Source organism: Nicotiana tabacum, chromosome 2 (genome assembly GCF_000715075.1).
Source record: "Nicotiana tabacum cultivar K326 chromosome 2, ASM71507v2, whole genome shotgun sequence".
NCBI classification, from domain to species: Eukaryota; Viridiplantae; Streptophyta; class Magnoliopsida; order Solanales; family Solanaceae; genus Nicotiana; species Nicotiana tabacum.
In genome coordinates, this window is record NC_134081.1 from 128,118,297 (window position 1) to 128,136,907 (window position 18,611).

The 18,611-nt window shown below is 38.6% G+C and overlaps 3 protein-coding genes across 3 annotated transcripts; all 3 read left to right on the forward strand.

The window, feature by feature from the left end:
* The first annotated feature begins 687 nt into the window (after window positions 1–687).
* Window positions 688–2,960, forward strand: LOC142168756 (uncharacterized). The gene has a single exon (XM_075229705.1). It carries the CDS (start codon window positions 689–691, stop codon window positions 2,573–2,575), a length of 1,887 nt encoding a protein of 628 aa, XP_075085806.1. The 5' UTR covers window position 688; the 3' UTR covers window positions 2,576–2,960.
* A 385-nt stretch (window positions 2,961–3,345) lies between these two features.
* On the forward strand, window positions 3,346–6,082 carry LOC142168020 (uncharacterized). The gene is made up of 3 exons (XM_075228672.1): window positions 3,346–3,461; window positions 3,597–4,182; window positions 4,388–6,082. The coding sequence occupies exons 1-3, from the start codon at window positions 3,346–3,348 to the stop codon at window positions 6,080–6,082; spliced, it is 2,397 nt and encodes a 798-aa protein (XP_075084773.1).
* Window positions 6,083–8,973: 2,891 nt separating this feature from the next.
* Window positions 8,974–12,900, forward strand: LOC142168024 (uncharacterized). The gene is made up of 4 exons (XM_075228676.1): window positions 8,974–9,637; window positions 9,800–10,287; window positions 10,402–10,548; window positions 12,793–12,900. Exons 1-4 carry the CDS (start codon window positions 8,974–8,976, stop codon window positions 12,898–12,900), a joined length of 1,407 nt encoding a protein of 468 aa, XP_075084777.1.
* The last annotated feature ends 5,711 nt before the right edge of the window (window positions 12,901–18,611 follow it).

Here is an 18,611-nt window from a genome sequence, read left to right on the forward strand (position 1 = left end):
TACTTGTGCATTATGTTTGATTTGGCTTGTGCATGTTGACCGGTTTCTAAAATAAAATAAAAATATAAAAATATTGAGGAAAAACCAGAAAGAAAAAAATATGAGGGAGAAAATTTACCCGATTTTCGAAAATTTCAGTATTTACCCCCCAAAAAAAAAGCCTGAATTTTTCAACAAAAAAAAGTGTCATCCTATTCCTGAAATTTTTACGAACTACGCGGGTCTGATTCTCACCGGATGTGAGATACGTAGGCAACCTTCATAGGGTTTGGCCCCATTTTTATAAAATAACTAAAAAAAAAAGAAATCTGTCTAGTGTTTTTCTTTTAATCAAAAAAACAAATAAACAGACCCATCTTCGGTTAATCCCAAATCGTTCCTGTCAGAATAGCCTTAGAACATCTTCAAAATTGTTGAAGGGCTGTTCTCGCAAGAACAGATGTGTCTGTCAATTGGGAATCACTTTGACCATAATGCCCTTCCCCCGACCCTAAAGCTATCCTAAGAAGGGGCCATAGTTGCAAAAATAGCCACCCTTTCTTCGGTCACAATTGCAAAAATAACCCCCCTTCTCGTTGATTTTTCTTAAAATTGAGTTATTTACAAAAGATTGTTTGCAAAATGAGTGCATTGGTTCTGTCTCTTGAGACTAGTGTCAACCCTAACCTTAACCACCCACAGGTACAAAATGAGCACTGTCCAGAACACACCGTTCACAGTTGTAGACGAGGCTCCACTTCAGCTTCAGATGTGGTGGTATGATTTAGGAGAAGATGGTCAGAAATGGGTCACCAAGCACCTGGGAGCCCTCACAGATATTATGAAAATTAAACCACGGGACGATTTGATTGAGGCACTAGTGACTTTTTGGGACCCTGTTCACAATGTTTTTCGCTTCTCCGATTTTGAGCTAACTCCCACTTTAGAAGAGATAGCTGGATATTCCGGGTTTGGCAGGGATTTGAGAAACCAGGAGCTCATATTCCCGAGGGCTCTTTATGTACACCGATTCTTCGATCTTCTGAACATCAGTAAGCAAATTAGAAAGACCAACGTAGTCGAAGGGTGTTGTTCTTTCTACTTCCTGTACTCTAGGTTCGGGCAGCCAAATGGGTTTGAAATGCATGAAAAGGGTCTTAACAACAAGCAGAACAAAGACACATGGTATATTCATCGTCGCTTCGCCTTCATAATGGCGTTTCTGGGAATTATGGTCTTCCCAAACAAGGAGCGGACAATTGATACCTGCATAGCCAGGGTTGTACAGGTCCTCACTACCAAAGAACATCACACTCTTGCCCCGATCATTCTATCAGACATTTATCGGGCGTTAACTTTGTGCAAGTCTGGGGCAAAATTCTTCGAAGGGTGCAATATTTTGTTACAAATGTGGTTGATTGAGCATCTCCGACATCACCCCAAGTTCATGAGCTATGGTCCGAGCAAGGACAATTTCATTGATAGTTACGAAGAAAGAGTAAAAGATTACAACTCTCCAGAAGGGGTGGAAGCCTGGATATCCCACCTAAGATCTTTAAATGCAAGTCAAATTGAGTGGACTTTGGGATGGCTCCCGCTAAGAGAGGTGATACACATGTCTGCCCTAAAAAGTCATTTGCTGTTGTTGGGTTTGAGAAGTGTCCAGCCGTATACGCCACACAGAGTTCTAAGACAGCTAGGAAGGTACCAAGTAGTACCTAAAGATGAAGATTTGAGTGTGCAAGTTATTGAGCTACACCCCGAAGCCCCACTCCCCGAAGCTTTAATCCAGCAAATTTGGAATGGTTGTCGCTACTTGAAAGATGATACTCAGGTGCCAGATCCTACGAGAGATGAGGTAGATCTGGGTTATGCTATATGGTTTGGGAAGAGGTCTCGCATGGATGATGTGCCAGAGCCCAAAAGGCCCATAAAAAGACCGCATGTTCAAGCCTTTGATGATAAAATCCAAGAACGGTTGGCCTGGGGTGAACGGGAAAAGGGATACAAAACAACTAGTCATGCCTTAGAAGAAAGGCTGAGAAACCCCAATTTTGAGAAAGACTTGCAAGAACAAAAAGCCGAAGGGGAAAAGAAGAGTCTGATCCACAAAAATGAAGCCCTTCGTGCTCAACTTCAACAGATGAAGAAAGCCTCTGAAGTGCCAGTGAGAAGTTGGAAAGACCAGAGAACCATTGCCAATCTGATGGAAAAGGTGCAAGATTATGATTCCCTCTTGGCAAAGACTGAAAAGGCGTTGGACAAAGCCAAGGAAAAGATTGTACAGCTAAATGAGAAGGCCGAATCAAGTAAGGATCGCCAAGTAACAAAATTTAAAGAAGAGAGGGCTCAATTCGAGAGAGAGAAGGCCCATTGGGTACGTTCAGAAGCTCAGCTCCATGCACAGTTGGAAGAAATGAGAAGGTACAATAGAGAATACCAGCATGCAGATTTTGATAGGGAGATGGCTCAGGCGAGACTCGAGCAGGCTAGACTTCGGGCTCAGTTGGAGTCAGCCTTAGATCGTGAGGGACACATAAGGGAGATAGCCACCACTTGCCAGCAGCAGTTACAAGATCGAGACCAGAATTTCTAGTACTTCAAAGAGCAAGTCCATAATTTGGCTGTTTATACCGCTCAAAGTTATGTGAACTGCCAAGGGATGGATTATGAGAAGTTTTTGGAGCATGCACCTATTTTTGCCCGTCATCTTGCAGCAGAGTTAGAAAGGATGTACCGTACATTAGGGGGTCAACCAGGGCAAGCCCCACCATGATCAGATGTTCCAGTGTTTGAAAGCAAGAAGATTGGGGAGTTGAATTATAGTCGTAGTTGTTAGAACTTTTTTGATGTAGAAGTTATGTTTTAGTTTGAGTCATTGTTGAATCTTTAAAATTGTTGTCTTTTAGTCTTGTCAGAGTTTGGTAAGTCATTTTCAATGTAATGTTCTTTCTATTATTGTATTATTTCGTTTTGTTAAAAAAAAATCTACTATTATTGTTTTTCCCTGAACTACGTAATGGTCTGATTCATGCGGCGTCATGATACGTAGGCAATCCTCATCGGATGCGATCATAACCATAATTAATCTAAAAAAAATGAAAAAAAAACCCGTTAAATTCAAGATGAAAATAAACCAATAAATCAATAAGCCGGGATGAAACATAAAGCCTTCCAAGATCATTTTAGAAATGAAAATGGCATTAGGTGCATGACATATAATGTGTGATTAATATCTGCAAAATGCCTAACTCTAACATGTTTATTGTTTGTCATTTTAAAAGATAAAGTAAAACAGAGGTGGTTGGTTTGTGGTTTAAACTGGCGACTCACCCTTACAACACGAGATCAAAAGGAAAAAATAGAATGGCAAACAACAGTGAGAATGAGTCAGATAATGATGATGTCCATGGACAATTGGTTGAACAAGGTTCAGGACTGGTTGAAGAAGTAAGAGTGTTGAAGCAACAATTGGCAGAGATGTACCAAGCCTAGGTGAATGGACAAGCACCGCCCTCACTACCCATAGGGTCTTCGGATAATCTTCATAATGTGTCAGTCTCCACTCAAGTGCCTATCTCCATAACAAGTAACCCATTGTACCAACCTGGATTCAGTTCGAGCATTAACCTTCCCACTATCCCCAGTACCTCCATTCCACATCCTCCAATCGCACCCCTCAGAAATGACCCACCTACTATACCCATTGTCCATACTTTCACTGTCCCTCAACCGGCTGTTGCTCAAAAGTCAAATAATGATCCACAACTGGATGCTCATGATGCCCAACATTACTCTCCAGAACTGACTTTAAAGGTTCCAGATTCATACAAGCATACTCCTCATAACGTTGTCCCAATTGAGATCGAAAAGCCCGAAAAGAATATGGAACAAGAGGAAATGACTAGAAAAATGAAGAGTTTGGAACAAACCATGAGAAACATACAGGGTTTGGGCGGCCACAAGAGTGTTTCATTTAACGATCTATGCATGTTTCCCCATGTTCATTTGCCACCCGGCTTCAAGACCCCCAAGTTTGATAAGTATGATGGGCATGGCGATCCCGTTGCCCATTTGAAGAGGTATTGTAACCAATTAAGGGGAGCGGGAGGCAAAGAAGAATTGCTCATGGCTTATTTTGGGGAAAGTTTGACAGGAATTACTTCAGAGTGGTTCGTAGATCAAGACATCTCTCACTGGCACGTTTGGAATGACATGGCTCAAGATTTTGTCCAACAGTTTCAGTACAACATTGATATAGTGCCAGACCGCTCCTCTCTCGTCAACATAAAGAAGAAACCAACAGAAAGCTTCAGAGAATATGCAATCAAGTGGAGAGAGCAGGCTGCTAGGGTCAAACCACCAATGAAAGAGGCAGAAATGATTTGACTATTTTCTCCAAGCTCAGGATCCTGATTACCTCCATTACATGTTGGCCGCCATCGGTAAACCTTTTGCTGAGGCGATTAAGATTGGTGAAATAGTTGAGAATGGCATGAAGTCAGGCAAAATTGTGAGTCAGGCAGCCCTTAAGGCGACCATAGAAGCAATTCAAAGCGGGTCAGGCAGTTTCGGAAATCGAAAAAAGAAAGAGGAAGGATCCATGATGGCATCTGGGTTCGGGGGAGTTCAAAGAGGAATAGCTCCTTCTTACGTGCAATTCCAACAAGGACAATCCAATTTTCCTCAACATTATTATCCGCCTCAAGGTCCCCAATACTCAGTTCCCCTGCAACAATACACAGTGTTTAATGTTCAGGCTTATGCTAGGCCTCCCAATCACCAACAATGGAGGGCACCAATTCCACAAGGCTCCCGTCAACTCCGGCCGAATTTTCAGGCACCATATAATCCTCGTCCCCGACAAGAATATGTGAGAGAACAGGATCCAAAGAAAGAGTTCACCCCAATTGGAGAATCGTATACAAGCCTATTTCGAAAGTTGATGCAGTTGAAGTTGATTGGACCTATTATGCCGCATTATGTGAATCCAAATTCAAAAGGTTTTGACTCAAATGCAAGATGTGAGTATCACTCTAACACCCAAGGGCATAGTACTGAAAATTGTTGGACATTAAAGAAAGCCATTGAAAATTTGATTGAAGCAAAGGCAATTGTGGTAACAAACAATGAGGATACTCCTAATATCACAAACAATCCGCTCCCAACTCATGATAATACACATTTTATTGGGATGATTTGTTATGATCGGGATTATAAGCAGTCTGGCAAGACAGAGATGGTTGTTAGAACCATAGGGCCAGAACCAAAAGTGATAGTGAGCCCGCCGCAATTGGCACCATTGATGGTGAAAGGTGCGAATTCTAGTTTGAACTTGGCATGTTCTGAAAAAATGATTCTCTATGTTCCTGGAAGCACAAAAAAGGTTGAGGTTCAATTGGGTGGGCCAAAAATTTGCATCCCCGGGGGCATTCAAAAGATCATTCCGAATAATGGTTTGAGGAATATAACAGAGCTAGTCGTGATCCGACCTGTTGCCCAACTCCTAGTGACAAACACAAAAGTTATTCCCTGGAATTATAATAAGACTGTCATGACATACAAAGGAAAAGAGATAGTTGAAGAAACAAGTGAAATGGGGGGCTTGACTCGCTCTGGAAGGTGTTATTCACCAGAGGAATTGAGAAAAGCTAAGCAAGCCAGGGAAAGTCATTTGCCAGTGAAAGAACCCGTTGCAGAAAAAGAAGCGGAGGAATTCCTTAAGAAGATGAAATTACAAGACTACTCAATCATTGACCAACTAAGGAAAACTCCTGCTCAGATATCTTTATTATCTCTGCTTTTGCATTCAGAAGAGCATCGTCGTGTGTTGATCAAAACTTTGAACGAGGCATATGTCTCAGAAAAGACAACGGTGAATCAGCTAGAAAAAATGACTGAAAGATTCTTTGAAGTAAATAGAATTACTTTCAGCGATGATGATTTGCCTGAGGAAGGGGCTGGCCACAATAGAGCTTTGCATCTTATGGTCAAATGTGAAGGGCACTACGTAAAAGGAGTCATGATTGACGGAGGCTCAAGTGTAGATGTGTGTCCTCTTTCTACTCTACAACAGCTGAACATCAACACTAACAGAATTTGAACCAGTAATGTCAGCATCAGAGCTTTTGATGGTTCAAAAAGAGACACTATTGGGAAAATCGAACTCACCATGACAATCGGCCCGGTTGATTTTAACATTGTCTTTCAATTGTTAGATATGGAAACTTCCTATAATTTTCTTTTGGGAAGGCCGTGGATCCATATGGCCAGAGCTGTACCATCCACCCTACATCAAATGGTCAAATTCGAGTGTGGCGGGCAAGAAATTATTATTCATGGGGAGGACAACTCATCTGTCTATAAAGACCCGTCCATTCCGTATATCGACGCCAAGGAAGGATGTGAATCTATCATATATCAAGCATTTGAGGTGATTGAGGTGGACCAAGTGGAAGAAGGAAAACCAATTCTGCATCCCCGTCTTTCAGCCACATCTATGATGGTAGCTTCGCTGATGTTGAGGAACGGCTATGAACCAGGAAAAGGATTGGGATCCTCTCTACAAGGAATTGTGAACCCCATTGCTCCATTTTCGAAGAAAAATACCTTTGGATTGGGCTTTAAACCAACATCAGCTGACATAGACAGAGCCAAGGCCCGCAAAAAGAATGGTTGGAATCTGTCCAAACCAATCCCTCACATTGCCTACTCTTTTGTCAAGCCACAATTTGAAGAAGTCCAAAATCCTTCTACTCAGGATGACATTGACGGAGTTTGCCAGGGTCTCAAGGAGATGTTTTATGAGATCAATATGGTTCAAGTTGGGGAGGGCCCTAGCCGGGCAAGTGTTCAACTGATTGGTCCAGATACCTCGCTCAGCAACTGGGAAGCAATTCCTCTTCCCATCAGAAAGGTGTCTTGGTAGCCTGTTTTGTTGTTTTTTCTGTATTTGGATTATTTTAAGGGTTGTAATCCAGATATTTTAGTTTAATTGCTTTGCTATGATGTTAACCCTTCTATCCTTTCAAATTCAATGAAATGAAGTTCCATTTTCGTAGTAAAATTCTGTCTTTTTATTTTCCTAATTTTTGTTAATTTCTTATCATTTTCAGTTTCGATAGTGCTGGCTTTAAAAACATGACATGCACGCGGAATTCATGCCCAGATCTTAAAAAGCTGTCTAATCTTGAAATAATGAATCAAGAAGTTGAGTATGACGAAGATGAGGCTTTTAGAGAAATAAAAAGGGAATTGGATCAATTTGAGAATAAGCCTAAGCCTAACTTAAATGAAACTGAGGCAATTAACCTGGGAAGTCCTGAAGAAATCAGAGAAACAAAAATAAGCATTCATACTGAACAAAAGACGAGAGATGCCATAATTCAAGTTTTGTTCAAGTATAGAGATGTATTTGCTTGGTCGTATGATGACATGCCGGGTTTGAGTGCCGATCTAGTGGTCCATAAGCTTCCCACACATCCTAATTTTCCACCAATCCAACAAAAACAAAGGAAGTTTAAGACAGACATGAGTGATAAGATTAAAGAAGAAATCACGAAGCAACTAAGTGCAAATGTGATCAGGGTCGTCCGATACACTACATGGTTAGCAAATGTTGTGCCAGTGCCAAAGAAGGATGGGAAAATCAGAGTTTGTGTTGACTATAGGGATTTAAACAAAGCAAGTCCAAAGGACAACTTTCCCTTACCCAACATTCATATCCTTGTTGACAATTGCACTAAACATGAGATCCAATCTTTTGTGGATTATTATGCCGGATATCACCAAATTCTGATGGATGAAGAAGATGCAAAAAAGACCGCCTTCACAACTCCATGGGGAACTTATTGTTATAGGGTTATGCCATTCGGTTTGAAGAATGCAGGGGCAACTTACATGAGAGCCATGACTACCATGTTCCATGACATGATGCACAAAGAGATTAAAGTGTATGTTGATGATGTGATCATTAAGTCGAGAACACAAGCTGACCATGTGCAAGACTTGAAAAAGTTCTTTGAAAGGCTACGAAGGTACAATCTCAAACTCAATCCAGCTAAATGTGCATTTGGAGTTCCTTTTGGGAAGCTTTTGGGTTTTATAGTTAGTCGAAGAGGCATTGAGTTAGATCCCTCCAAGATAAAAACCATTCGAGAGCTGCCTCCCCCGAAGAACAAAACAGAAGTCATGAGTTTACTCGGGAGGTTGAATTACATTAGCAGGTTCATCTCGCAGCTTACAACCACATGTGAGCCTATTTTTAAGTTGTTGAAAAAGAACGCCGCTATCAAGTGGACAGATGAGTGCCAAGAAGCTTTTGATAAGATCAAGGAATATTTGTCAAATCCCCCTGTTTTGGTCCCGCCGGAACCTGATAGGCCTCTGTTTTTATATTTGTCAGTAATGGATAGTTCCTTTGGTTGTGTTCTGGGTCAACATGATGCCACAGGCAAAAGGGAACAAGCAATATATTATTTGAGCAAAAAGTTCACCACTTATGAGGCCAAATACACTCTTTTGGAAAGGACATGTTGCGCCTTAACCTGGGTCGCCCAGAAGCTTAGGCATTATCTTTTGGCCTATACAACTTACCTCATATCCCGAATGGATCCCCTGAAGTACATCTTTCAGAAGCCGATGCCAACAGGCAAATTGGCAAAGTGGCAAATCTTGCTCACAGAGTTTGATATTGTTTATGTCACTCGCACTGCCATGAAGGCACAAGCTTTGGCTGATCATCTGGCAGAAAACCCGGTTGATGATGAGTATGAATCTTTGAACACATATTTCCCAGATGAAGAGGTTAATTTAGTTGAAGAAGTAGTCCAAGATGACAGTCAAATTTGGAAACTATACTTTGATGGGGCTGTCAACATCAAAGGCATAGGGATTGGGACAATTCTGGTATCACTTACTGGGCAACATTACCCTGCTACGGCGCGACTTGGTTTTTTCTGTACAAACAACACAGCAAAATATGAAGCTTGCATCATGGGTCTGAACATGGCAATAAATCTAAATGTGCGTGAACTGTTGGTGATGGGAGATTCAGATTTGCTTATTCGGCAGGCTCAAGGTGATTGGGAGACTCGAGACATCAAGCTCATTCCATATAAAAAATGTGTGGAGGATCTTAGCAAAAGGTTCAAGTCCATCGAATTCAGGTACATTCCCAGGTTTCACAATGAATTAGCTGATGCCTTGGCCACCCTAGCCTCAATGCTTCCATATCTGGGTAATACTCACATTGACCCATTAGAAATTCAAATTCGGTATCAACATGGTTATTGCAATACAATTGAAGTAGAACCAGATGGTGAACCATGGTATCATGATATTAAACAGTTTTTGAAAGCAAGAGAATATCCGGAACATGCTAACAGGGATCAAAAGAGAACTATTAGGCGACTCTCTAATGGTTTCTTTTTGAGTGGGGAAATTCTATACAAAAGAACTCTGGATTTGAATTTGTTGAGATGTGTGGATGCCAAAGAAGCTGAAATGATTATGAATGAGGTGCATTCGGGAGTTTGTGGTCCGCACATGAATGGATATGTTCTAGCAAAGAAAATCCTTCGGGTAGGATATTATTGGCTTACTATGGAACGAGATTGCTTTCATTTTGTTCGCAAGTGCCACCAGTGCCAGATTCACAGTGATTTGATTCACTCGCCACCTTCAGAGTTGTATCCTATGTCGGCTCCTTGGCCTTTTGTTGCTTGGGGAATGGACGTCATTGGCCCAATCGAGCCAAAAGCTTCAAATGGGCACAGATTCATCTTGGTTGCAATTGATTACTTTACCAAATGGGTGGAAGCTATTATATTGAAAGCAGTTACCAACAAAGCAGTAGTAGACTTTGTTCACTCCAACATCATCTGTCGTTTCGGTATTCCAAAAATCATTATCACGGATAATGCTGCTAATGTGAATAGTCATCTGATGAAGGAGGTATGTGAACAATTTAAAATTGAGCATCGCAATTCTACTCCTTACCGTCCCAAAGTTAATGGAGCTGTTGAAGCTGCGAATAAGAACATCAAGAAGATTCTTAGGAAGATGATCCAAGGGTCTAGACAATGGTACGAGAAACTACCTTTTGCTCTTTTGGGATACCGGACAACTGTCCGTACATCAGTTGGCGCAACACCCTACTTATTGGTTTATGGAACTGAAGCGATCATACCTGCTGAAATTGAGATTCCCTCTCTCCGAATCATTGTTGAAGCAGGGATTGAGGACACTGAATGGGTGAAGTCCCGATTGGAACAGTTGAATTTGATTGATGAAAAGCGTTTGGTGGCAGTTTGTTTTGGTCAGTTATACCAACAAAGAATGGCACGCGCTTACAATAAGAAAGTGCGCCCAAGACAATTCGAGGTAGGACAACTTGTTTTGAAACGTATCTTTCCGCACCAGGTAGAAGCAAAAGGAAAGTTCGCCCCAAATTGGCAAGGTCCTTACCTCGTCAAGAAAGTATTGTCAAAAGGAGCTCTACACTTGGTAGATATAGAAGGAAAGGTGACTGATATATCCGTCAACGCAGATGCGGTCAAGAGATACTATGTATGACATGGCTATGTTGGGGCATTCTTATATTTAGCATTCTCAGGTTGGGATGACGAAAGGCTATCATTCTCGCTACCCAAACACTGGTCAACCCTAGTTATCCCTTTGAAGCCTTGTTTATATTTCTTTGTTTTCCCCTCTTTTGGAACCAATGTACTTAAAAAAAAAGTTCATGTTAATTGAACTACGTTCGACCTGATTCCGAAAGGATACGTAGGCAGCCTCACTCTGGGGTTCGGTCATACCAAAACAAAAATCCACATTTTTCCAGTATTCAAAGAAACTGGAGCATGATTTTATTTTATTTTCGATGGTTGTTCCATCAAAATGGTTCCAAAAGTTGTAATTCAGTTGAATAGTTCTTTTTACCTTTCCCTGCTAAGACCTTCTGATCAACTTTCGAGAATGCTAAGTCAGTATACTACGGGTAATATTTCAGCCATTGAAGAGAGAAAAAATAAATGAGAGAGTCTTATTAGTGAAAACCTTCACGGGCACTATAAGGCAATTGTGAGTTGAGAGAAAGGCAAATGAGAGAGGTCAATTGGTGAAAACCCACAAAGGGTATCATTGATCGATTTAAGGCTTCGTACATCCCGACACAAGCATGGTCAAGGCAAAGAACTTAGTTTCAAATTTAAGTTTACAATAGATTTTGAGAATTAGACGGTTCAAACGGATCAGGCATCCAGTCCAAAGTGCATGTCATGTTCATTGAAGTCAGCATATTTCCTCCAGATAAGTCCTTTCTTATTCTTTCCTCTGAAATGGACATTTCTTGATTAAGTTGTAATACCTATTAGTTCACCTTCTTATTTTCTTTCGCATTACTTTTTTTGAGTCTCTTTCAGTCTAATTTTGTCAAAGCAAAGCAAAGAAAAGGCCGCAAAACTGGTTACAGTTTTCCCGTTATATAAAGCAAAGATTGCTGGGCATAAACCGTATGGGCAAAGGCATAAAGCCATCTGTGATTTTTCCTGACGAACAAAAGGCTTGAAGGAATGAACAATGCTTCAAGGTTCAACAAAAGTTACTCAGTTAAAAGTTGTTTTGGGAGCAAGGTTGTTTGCATCATAAACACAAGTGGTGATAGGCGCAAAATAGTCTGGTTTTGATGTTGAGAAAGAAGATCTCCAGAAAGTAAAGACAGAATCTCCCGGCAATTTGTACGACCATCGACAGAGTCAACTTTTCTAACAAGTGTAATGGACTCGAGGTCAAGTCACCCAAGAAATCAAGGCCACAAACTGACCACCATTTTAAAACTAACGAATCTTTCTTTGTTCAGAACAGGAACATAATAATTTTAGGAAACAGTTCGTGAAAAGACAAACACCACCAAGTGAAGTTCTCAAATACTTGATTTCCTTCCAATATACATGTAATCATGTTATTTTTAGTTTCATTATAGGGAATCAATACCCTATCTTCACCTCAGGGTACTACATCCCCTGGTTGCATTTCTTATTGCTAACATAGGGTACGACATTCCCTAGTAGCATCTCAGAGAGCCACATGCCTCATCGTTTTGCCAACATAGGGTACGACGTTCCCGAGTAGCATCCCAGAGTGCCACGAGCCTCATTTTTATTGCCAACATAGGGTACGACATTCCCTAGTAGTATGTCAAAATGCCATGAGCCTCATCTTATCACCAACACAGGGTACTACATCCCCTGGATGCATTACTTTCTGCCAACATAGGGTACAACATTCCTTAGTAGCATCCCAGAGTGCCGCGAGCCTCATTTTTACTGCCAACATAGGGTACGACATTCCCTAGTAGCATCTCAGAACGCCATGAGCCTCATCTTATTTCCAACACAGGGTACTACATCCCCTGTCTGCATTACTTTCTGCCAACATAGGGTACGACATTCCCTAGTAGCATCCCAGAGTGCCAAGAGCCTCACCTTATTGCCAAACAGCGTACTACATCCCCTGGCTGCCTTACTTTCTGCCAATATAGGGTACGACATTCCCTAGTAGCATCTCAGAGTGCCACGAGCCTCATCTTATTGTCAACATAGGGTATTACATCCCCTGGTTACCTTCCTTTTTATTAACATAGGGTACGACATACCATATTATTCAAAAAAAAAAAAGTGTCTTTTTTTTTCAATTCTTTATTCTGCAATAGCAAATATAGTTTAATGAATTTTCAATAACTCACAAAAATTTCCTAGAGCAAACTGGGGCAGAAATTTTTTGTTCGTTTTGTTTGTTTCTGATGGTTTGCAGGTTGTTTTTGCAAAGTACGGATTGGATGTACAAAAAATAAGATTCCATCTCTCGCCAGAGAAAGTGGAACATTTGATCTCAATACCAGTCGAACCAGCTTTGACATAATACATGCTAAGACATAGGATTTCAACATCCATCTTTTTATCACCTGATCAAAAAGCAGGCCTGTGAGAATATTTCATAGTCTTTTACATTTAGAGCATCAAGTTTCAGTCTAAAGTCAATGGGGGAAGCAGGTCAAGAATCAAGACAAGACTTGAGATGGCATTTAGATAGGAATTTTGTAACTCTTAGATTTCAAGAGTATTTAATTTTCTTTTTTCTTTTGATATAATGATAGGAGTTGCGGATCGGAACCTCGACGGAACTTCACTCGACTCTCCCTCTAAGTATACTCCATCACTCTTCTTTCACTTGAACTACACATGACCTGATTCCCTTATAACCCGGGATATGTAGGCTGTCTAAAACCAAGGCTCGGTCGCAACGCCTTCTTTTCACTTCTTTTCCCCTTTAAATAATAGGGTGGTCAAAAATCAGTCACCTTGTTCATTTTCTTTGCCTGAAAACTCTTCATGTTTCCAAGCAAAGAGGGGCATGCTGTGAACAACTAATTTTTGACCACACTCAAATTCTATACTATTTTAGTGTAAATATGTGTTTTATGTCTAATCTTGATATTTTAAACATTTATCTCACTTTTAGTAGAATTTATAAAAACTACAAAAATATTCACACTTTTAAAATACATATTTTGTTTCTATTTGTAAAGAAAAAAAAACTACTTGGTTTCATATAATTAGAATTTTAATAAGTAAGTTATAGTATCTTTCTTAGTATAATTTAAACTACAATGTAAATATTTAGTTTTCTTATGTATATAATATTTAAATTTAAAAGTAGCTGACTAATATTTTTAACTATGCAATTTACTTTCTCTAAAAAAAATAATAATTAAAAAAAAAGAAGAAATAAAAGTTAATTTATAAAATAAAAAAAAAGAAGGGCAACTAACAAAAAGAAGAAAAAAAATAAAAATAAAATAAACAATACAAAAGATCTCTTCTAATCTTAGTAAGCTGCCTATACAACCATAATCCTCATTTTTTCAAACTTCCCACGTCTCACTCCTCACGTCCCAACTATCCCCTCAATCTAATCCATGATCATACACACATACGAGTAGGACTTTAGGATTTTTCATATAAATAGCATACACTTGCACTTGCTTAAGGGGAGATCTTTGAATAAGAAAAATAACGTGAAAAGTGAGAGGAAGAAACAAAGAAGATTCAAAAACAAAAGGAAAGAGAGTTTTTCTAGATAAAAGTTTGAGAGATTCTCGTGTGATTAGGAGGTCGAGTTTCCGTTCGTTGCTTCAGGTTCGACATTGCTGCTACTTTGTCCGGCCTGAGTTTCTGCATTGGATTGGAGTTTGTACTGGTTCTTTTTCTTGTATTACTGGAATTCTTTTGCTAAGGTTTGGATTTTATCCTTCTTCACTGTTATTTCTTAGTTTTCTTTGAATAAATTCAGAGCATTAGGATTTGGTTCCTTTTATTAGTAATTTATTTCCTTAATCAGTCATTTTTCTTTTTGAGCGTATGTTTCTGGATAATTGTTATCATTTAGTTTATTTAGTGAAAGACTAAAAAGAGAGAATTCATAAGAGATTAAGGTTAAAATGACTATGGTGATGCTATACATATTTTCCTAGTGTTAATTTAGCGGTCAGTTAAGTTTGCACAAAATTGTGCTATGAGGTTCATTAGAAACGAGTTAATTTTTCCAGTCATTCTTGTGAATAGACCATAAATTATAATAAATTTTTCCTTATAAGATTCTAGTAAGTTTCTTATATATAAAGAAAACCTTTTCTTCTTTGAATAAATGTTTACAACTGTTAACTACTTGGACATGAAAACTAAAGTTTCAGGTATTAATTTTAGTAGGAATTCCTTAAAAAAAAAAATTAATTGTATTAATTTCTTTATACCTTAACTCCACTGTAAGTTATTTTAGTATTATGAATAGCTATTTTAAATTAGTCTATGGATATAGATTTCTTCTTTGTTTCACTGTTGAAGAATAAATTGGATTCATGAGTTTTATCTTCATTTCATGAACTTTATTTGAATAAATTTTTTTTTTGTTTTTTTTTTGTTTATTATCATAAGTATTTTCCTTGGTAAATTAATCGGATATTTCATATTAAATTGTTGAGTATATTTCTTTCACATTCTCACTGAGAATAGATTCAAGGGAGAATATAACTAATTGGGTCTAGACACATTGTAAGGCCTATTAATAGATAAATAGGGGTTGCAAATAATAAAGTGTTATTAATTGTGTACACGTACGCGTGACATGATTCATGACACACCAAATAAAACGAATACACGTACGCGTGATTCGTTTCAAAATAATTCCATAATTACGAATAATCAAGCAATTAAAAACGATAAAAAGGTAAATGTACATAGGTTCTAAAATGAATAATTAAATAATTTAATTAAGCCATGTATAATTAAAGCGACCGTGCTAAAACTACGGAATTCGAGAGTGCCTCACACCTTCTCTCGAGTTAACAGAATTCCTTACCCGGTCTTCTGTGTTCGCGGACCGTAAAACAGAGTCAAATTTCCTCGATTTGGGGTTTAAAATAAACCGGTGACTTGGGACACCAAATTTTATCCCAAGTGGCGACTCTTTAAAATATAATAAATTCTATTTTTGATTAATGTCACTTAAATTGAAAAAACTTCCTATCCCCTAGGGGAAAAGGGGAGGTGTGACACGGCCCAAAACCCCGCGCCTGCGAAGGCGCACCTGCGCGTTTCCTCTGCTTCTGCGAAGCGTGCCCAACATCCCCCTTTCCGCATCTGCGCCCCAGGTTTCGCACCTGCGGGTTCGCAGATGCGACCTCCAACATGCACCTGCGCACTCCCCACGCGCACCAGCGGCCTCGCACCTGCGACTCTTTCTTCCGCAGATACGAAAATAGCAGTAGCAGCAGCTTCAGCTGCATTTTTCAACTTCGACAAATCCATTAACCACCCGGAATTACCCCGAGGCACTTGGGACCTCAACCAAAAATACCAACAAGTCATATATCAACATACCAACAAGTCATATATCAATATACCAACTTAGTTGAACCTTCGAATCACTCAAAATAACATCAAATCATCAAATTACCCTCGGATTCAAGCCTAAGAACTTCTAAATTTTCAAATTCGGCAACCGATGCCGAAACCAACCAAACCACGTCCGAATGACCTAAAATTTTGCACACACATCACAAATGACACTACGAACCTACTCCAACTTCCGTAATTCTATTCCAACCCCGATATCAAAGTCCACTGCCGACCGAAAACGCCAAATTTCCAATTTCGCCAATTCAAGCCTAATTCGACCATGGACCTCCAAATCATATTCCGGACGCACTCCGAAGTCCAAAATTACCTAACGGAGCTAACGGAACCATCAGAATTCAAATCCGAGATCGTTTACACATAGGTCAATATCCGATTGATTTTTTCAACTTAAGTTTCTACATAAGAGACTAAGTGCCTCAATTCACTTTGAAACCACTACGGTCCCGAAGCAACTAACCCGATATAATATAATATAGCTGAATAACACAAAAAAAAGTAAAAATGAGAAAAATATGGCTATAACTCGAAACGACCGGCCGGGTCGTTACATTATGACTGCTTTTGCTTTAGTAAACTTTTGGTATATTGTGATAAATAATGTAGTACAAATTTTAAGAATAAGGCAGGTATCTTCTCACATACATATTTACCCCATATGATTGTGGAAACATGAAGATTTTCAATCTTTCAATCATTTGTAGTCTCAGTATGATAGTCATATGTATTAGTAAACTTTGGTTTATCATAACATATGTTTTGACCACAATAATAACAAATAAGTTCTTCGGGAGCCTTCCATTTATTGTCCACAATCAAATATTATTCAGACACTACTTGTGTCATATGTCTTCTAGACAAACAGTTAGCTCTTCATGAGCTTTTTTGTACTACCAAATATTGCTCAGACACTTCTGGTGTCACGAGAGAAAATCATAACCAAATGAACAATATAAAGCTAATTCTAAATTTATAAATGACGAAAATTAAGAATTTTAATATTTCTACCTCTAACTTTGTGACAAATATCTCCTTCAAGGAGAAATATCATTAACATCTGAATATTTTGTATCAATACGGCAACCACATAGTCATTGCATCTTTTAAAGAAAGATACACGAATTGTTATTTTCTTCGGGGAACTCAATAACTAACCATAATATATTAACTAACCATAATACAAGAATGCTTTTGCCTTAGAATGATACTTAATAAAATTATCCAAGATGTTTTACATACAACAAATACGTGTGACAATGATCTTTATGCTACAAAAGTAATATTTATATCCTCTATTATTCTACCTCTTCAGGAGGTGAGTTGTGGTGTTTTTCATTCACTTCAGGGAATAAAAATGTGCTTCAAAAATAACTTTGAATAGCTCATTATTTTGTTTAAGCACATAAAGATACTGCTTCAAAATATTTTCCTACTTCAGGAGGAAATTTCAATTGTGTTACTTCTTTAGGAGCAAATTTAAAATACGAAATATTGAGTATATATTCTCTCAATCATATTAACTCTCATGGAGGTGAATTGTAATATATTTACAATAAGAACGCGTTCATATTTACGAATTTATTAATATTATCACATTCACTTCAGGGAATAGATTAATATTTATCAAAAATTCTCATCCTTCGGAAAATCGAACATAATTATCTGAGCACGCATTAATCACATCAAATTGTGATGCTTCAACCTCTTTTAAAATATTTACTACTTCAGGAGCAAATCGAGACATGCATATAATATAAAGTATATTTCTCTAGCTTATCTTTAATTGTAACCATAGAAAGCCTAAATTATCACTTCTGATGGTCATAAACATATACCACTTCTGGTGATTAACAAAATTTAGTTACAATGAGATATACGAAATATAACCACTTCTGGTGGTTGTATATTTCTTGCAAACTCTGCTAGAGTTTAAGTGGATCTAACAATGTTAGCCACTTTGTAATCCTTTATTAAGATAATAAGGATGAAAATAAATACCAAAATAGGTACTGTATACGTAACATATAACCAAGCAAGCGATGATAAAAATATTAAAATATAAGCAAAAGGCTCAAATTAAATTACGTAAATTTGGCCACTCCATATGTAAGTGATATCTACATCACTACTGTCAAGAAGAAAAACTCACTACCTCAAGGATATAATCTGCCTTATGATGCTCGGAATGAACAAGATCTGACCACGGACATAAGAGTGTCGCCTTACATCGGAGATGAACACTGAAATAGAAATTAAATTCGATGTAAGTGCTCAAAATGACAGAGTCTCGTGCCGATAACGTGTTATAAAATAAAGATTATAAAATAAATAAACTGAAGACAAGTATAGAGGGACATTGATATTTTATTCAACTTTCAAAGTTATGTTCATAATGAACTGAAAAATCCTCTATTTATAGAGAAATGAAGCAGCTGCGAGGCTTTTCTTTAGCTGCTTGTAAGCTGTCTGCATGAGCTGCTTGCAACCTGCATGTTTAATAAGAAGTTGCTGCAAATCATTTCATTGAGTTGCTTGCAACCTGCCTGCATCAGCTGCTTGTAAGTTGTCTGCATGAGCTGCTTACAACCTACTTGTTTAATAAAAAACTGCTGCAAATCATTTCATTGAGTTGCTTGCAACCTGCCTGCATCAGCTGCT

Coding starts and splice junctions, on each gene's coding strand:
- LOC142168756 (XM_075229705.1), top strand. CDS start 689: ATGAGCACTGTCCAGAACACACCGTTCACAGTTGTAGACGAGGCTCCA.
- LOC142168020 (XM_075228672.1), top strand. CDS start 3,346: ATGGCAAACAACAGTGAGAATGAGTCAGATAATGATGATGTCCATGGA. Junction 3,462..3,596: donor AAGCAACAATTGGCAGAGAT/GTACCAAGCCTA, acceptor ACCTGGATTCAG/TTCGAGCATTAACCTTCCCA. Junction 4,183..4,387: donor AAGACATCTCTCACTGGCAC/GTTTGGAATGAC, acceptor CTCCAAGCTCAG/GATCCTGATTACCTCCATTA.
- LOC142168024 (XM_075228676.1), top strand. CDS start 8,974: ATGGGTCTGAACATGGCAATAAATCTAAATGTGCGTGAACTGTTGGTG. Junction 9,638..9,799: donor CCACCAGTGCCAGATTCACA/GTGATTTGATTC, acceptor AATGGGTGGAAG/CTATTATATTGAAAGCAGTT. Junction 10,288..10,401: donor ATGAAAAGCGTTTGGTGGCA/GTTTGTTTTGGT, acceptor TTTCCGCACCAG/GTAGAAGCAAAAGGAAAGTT.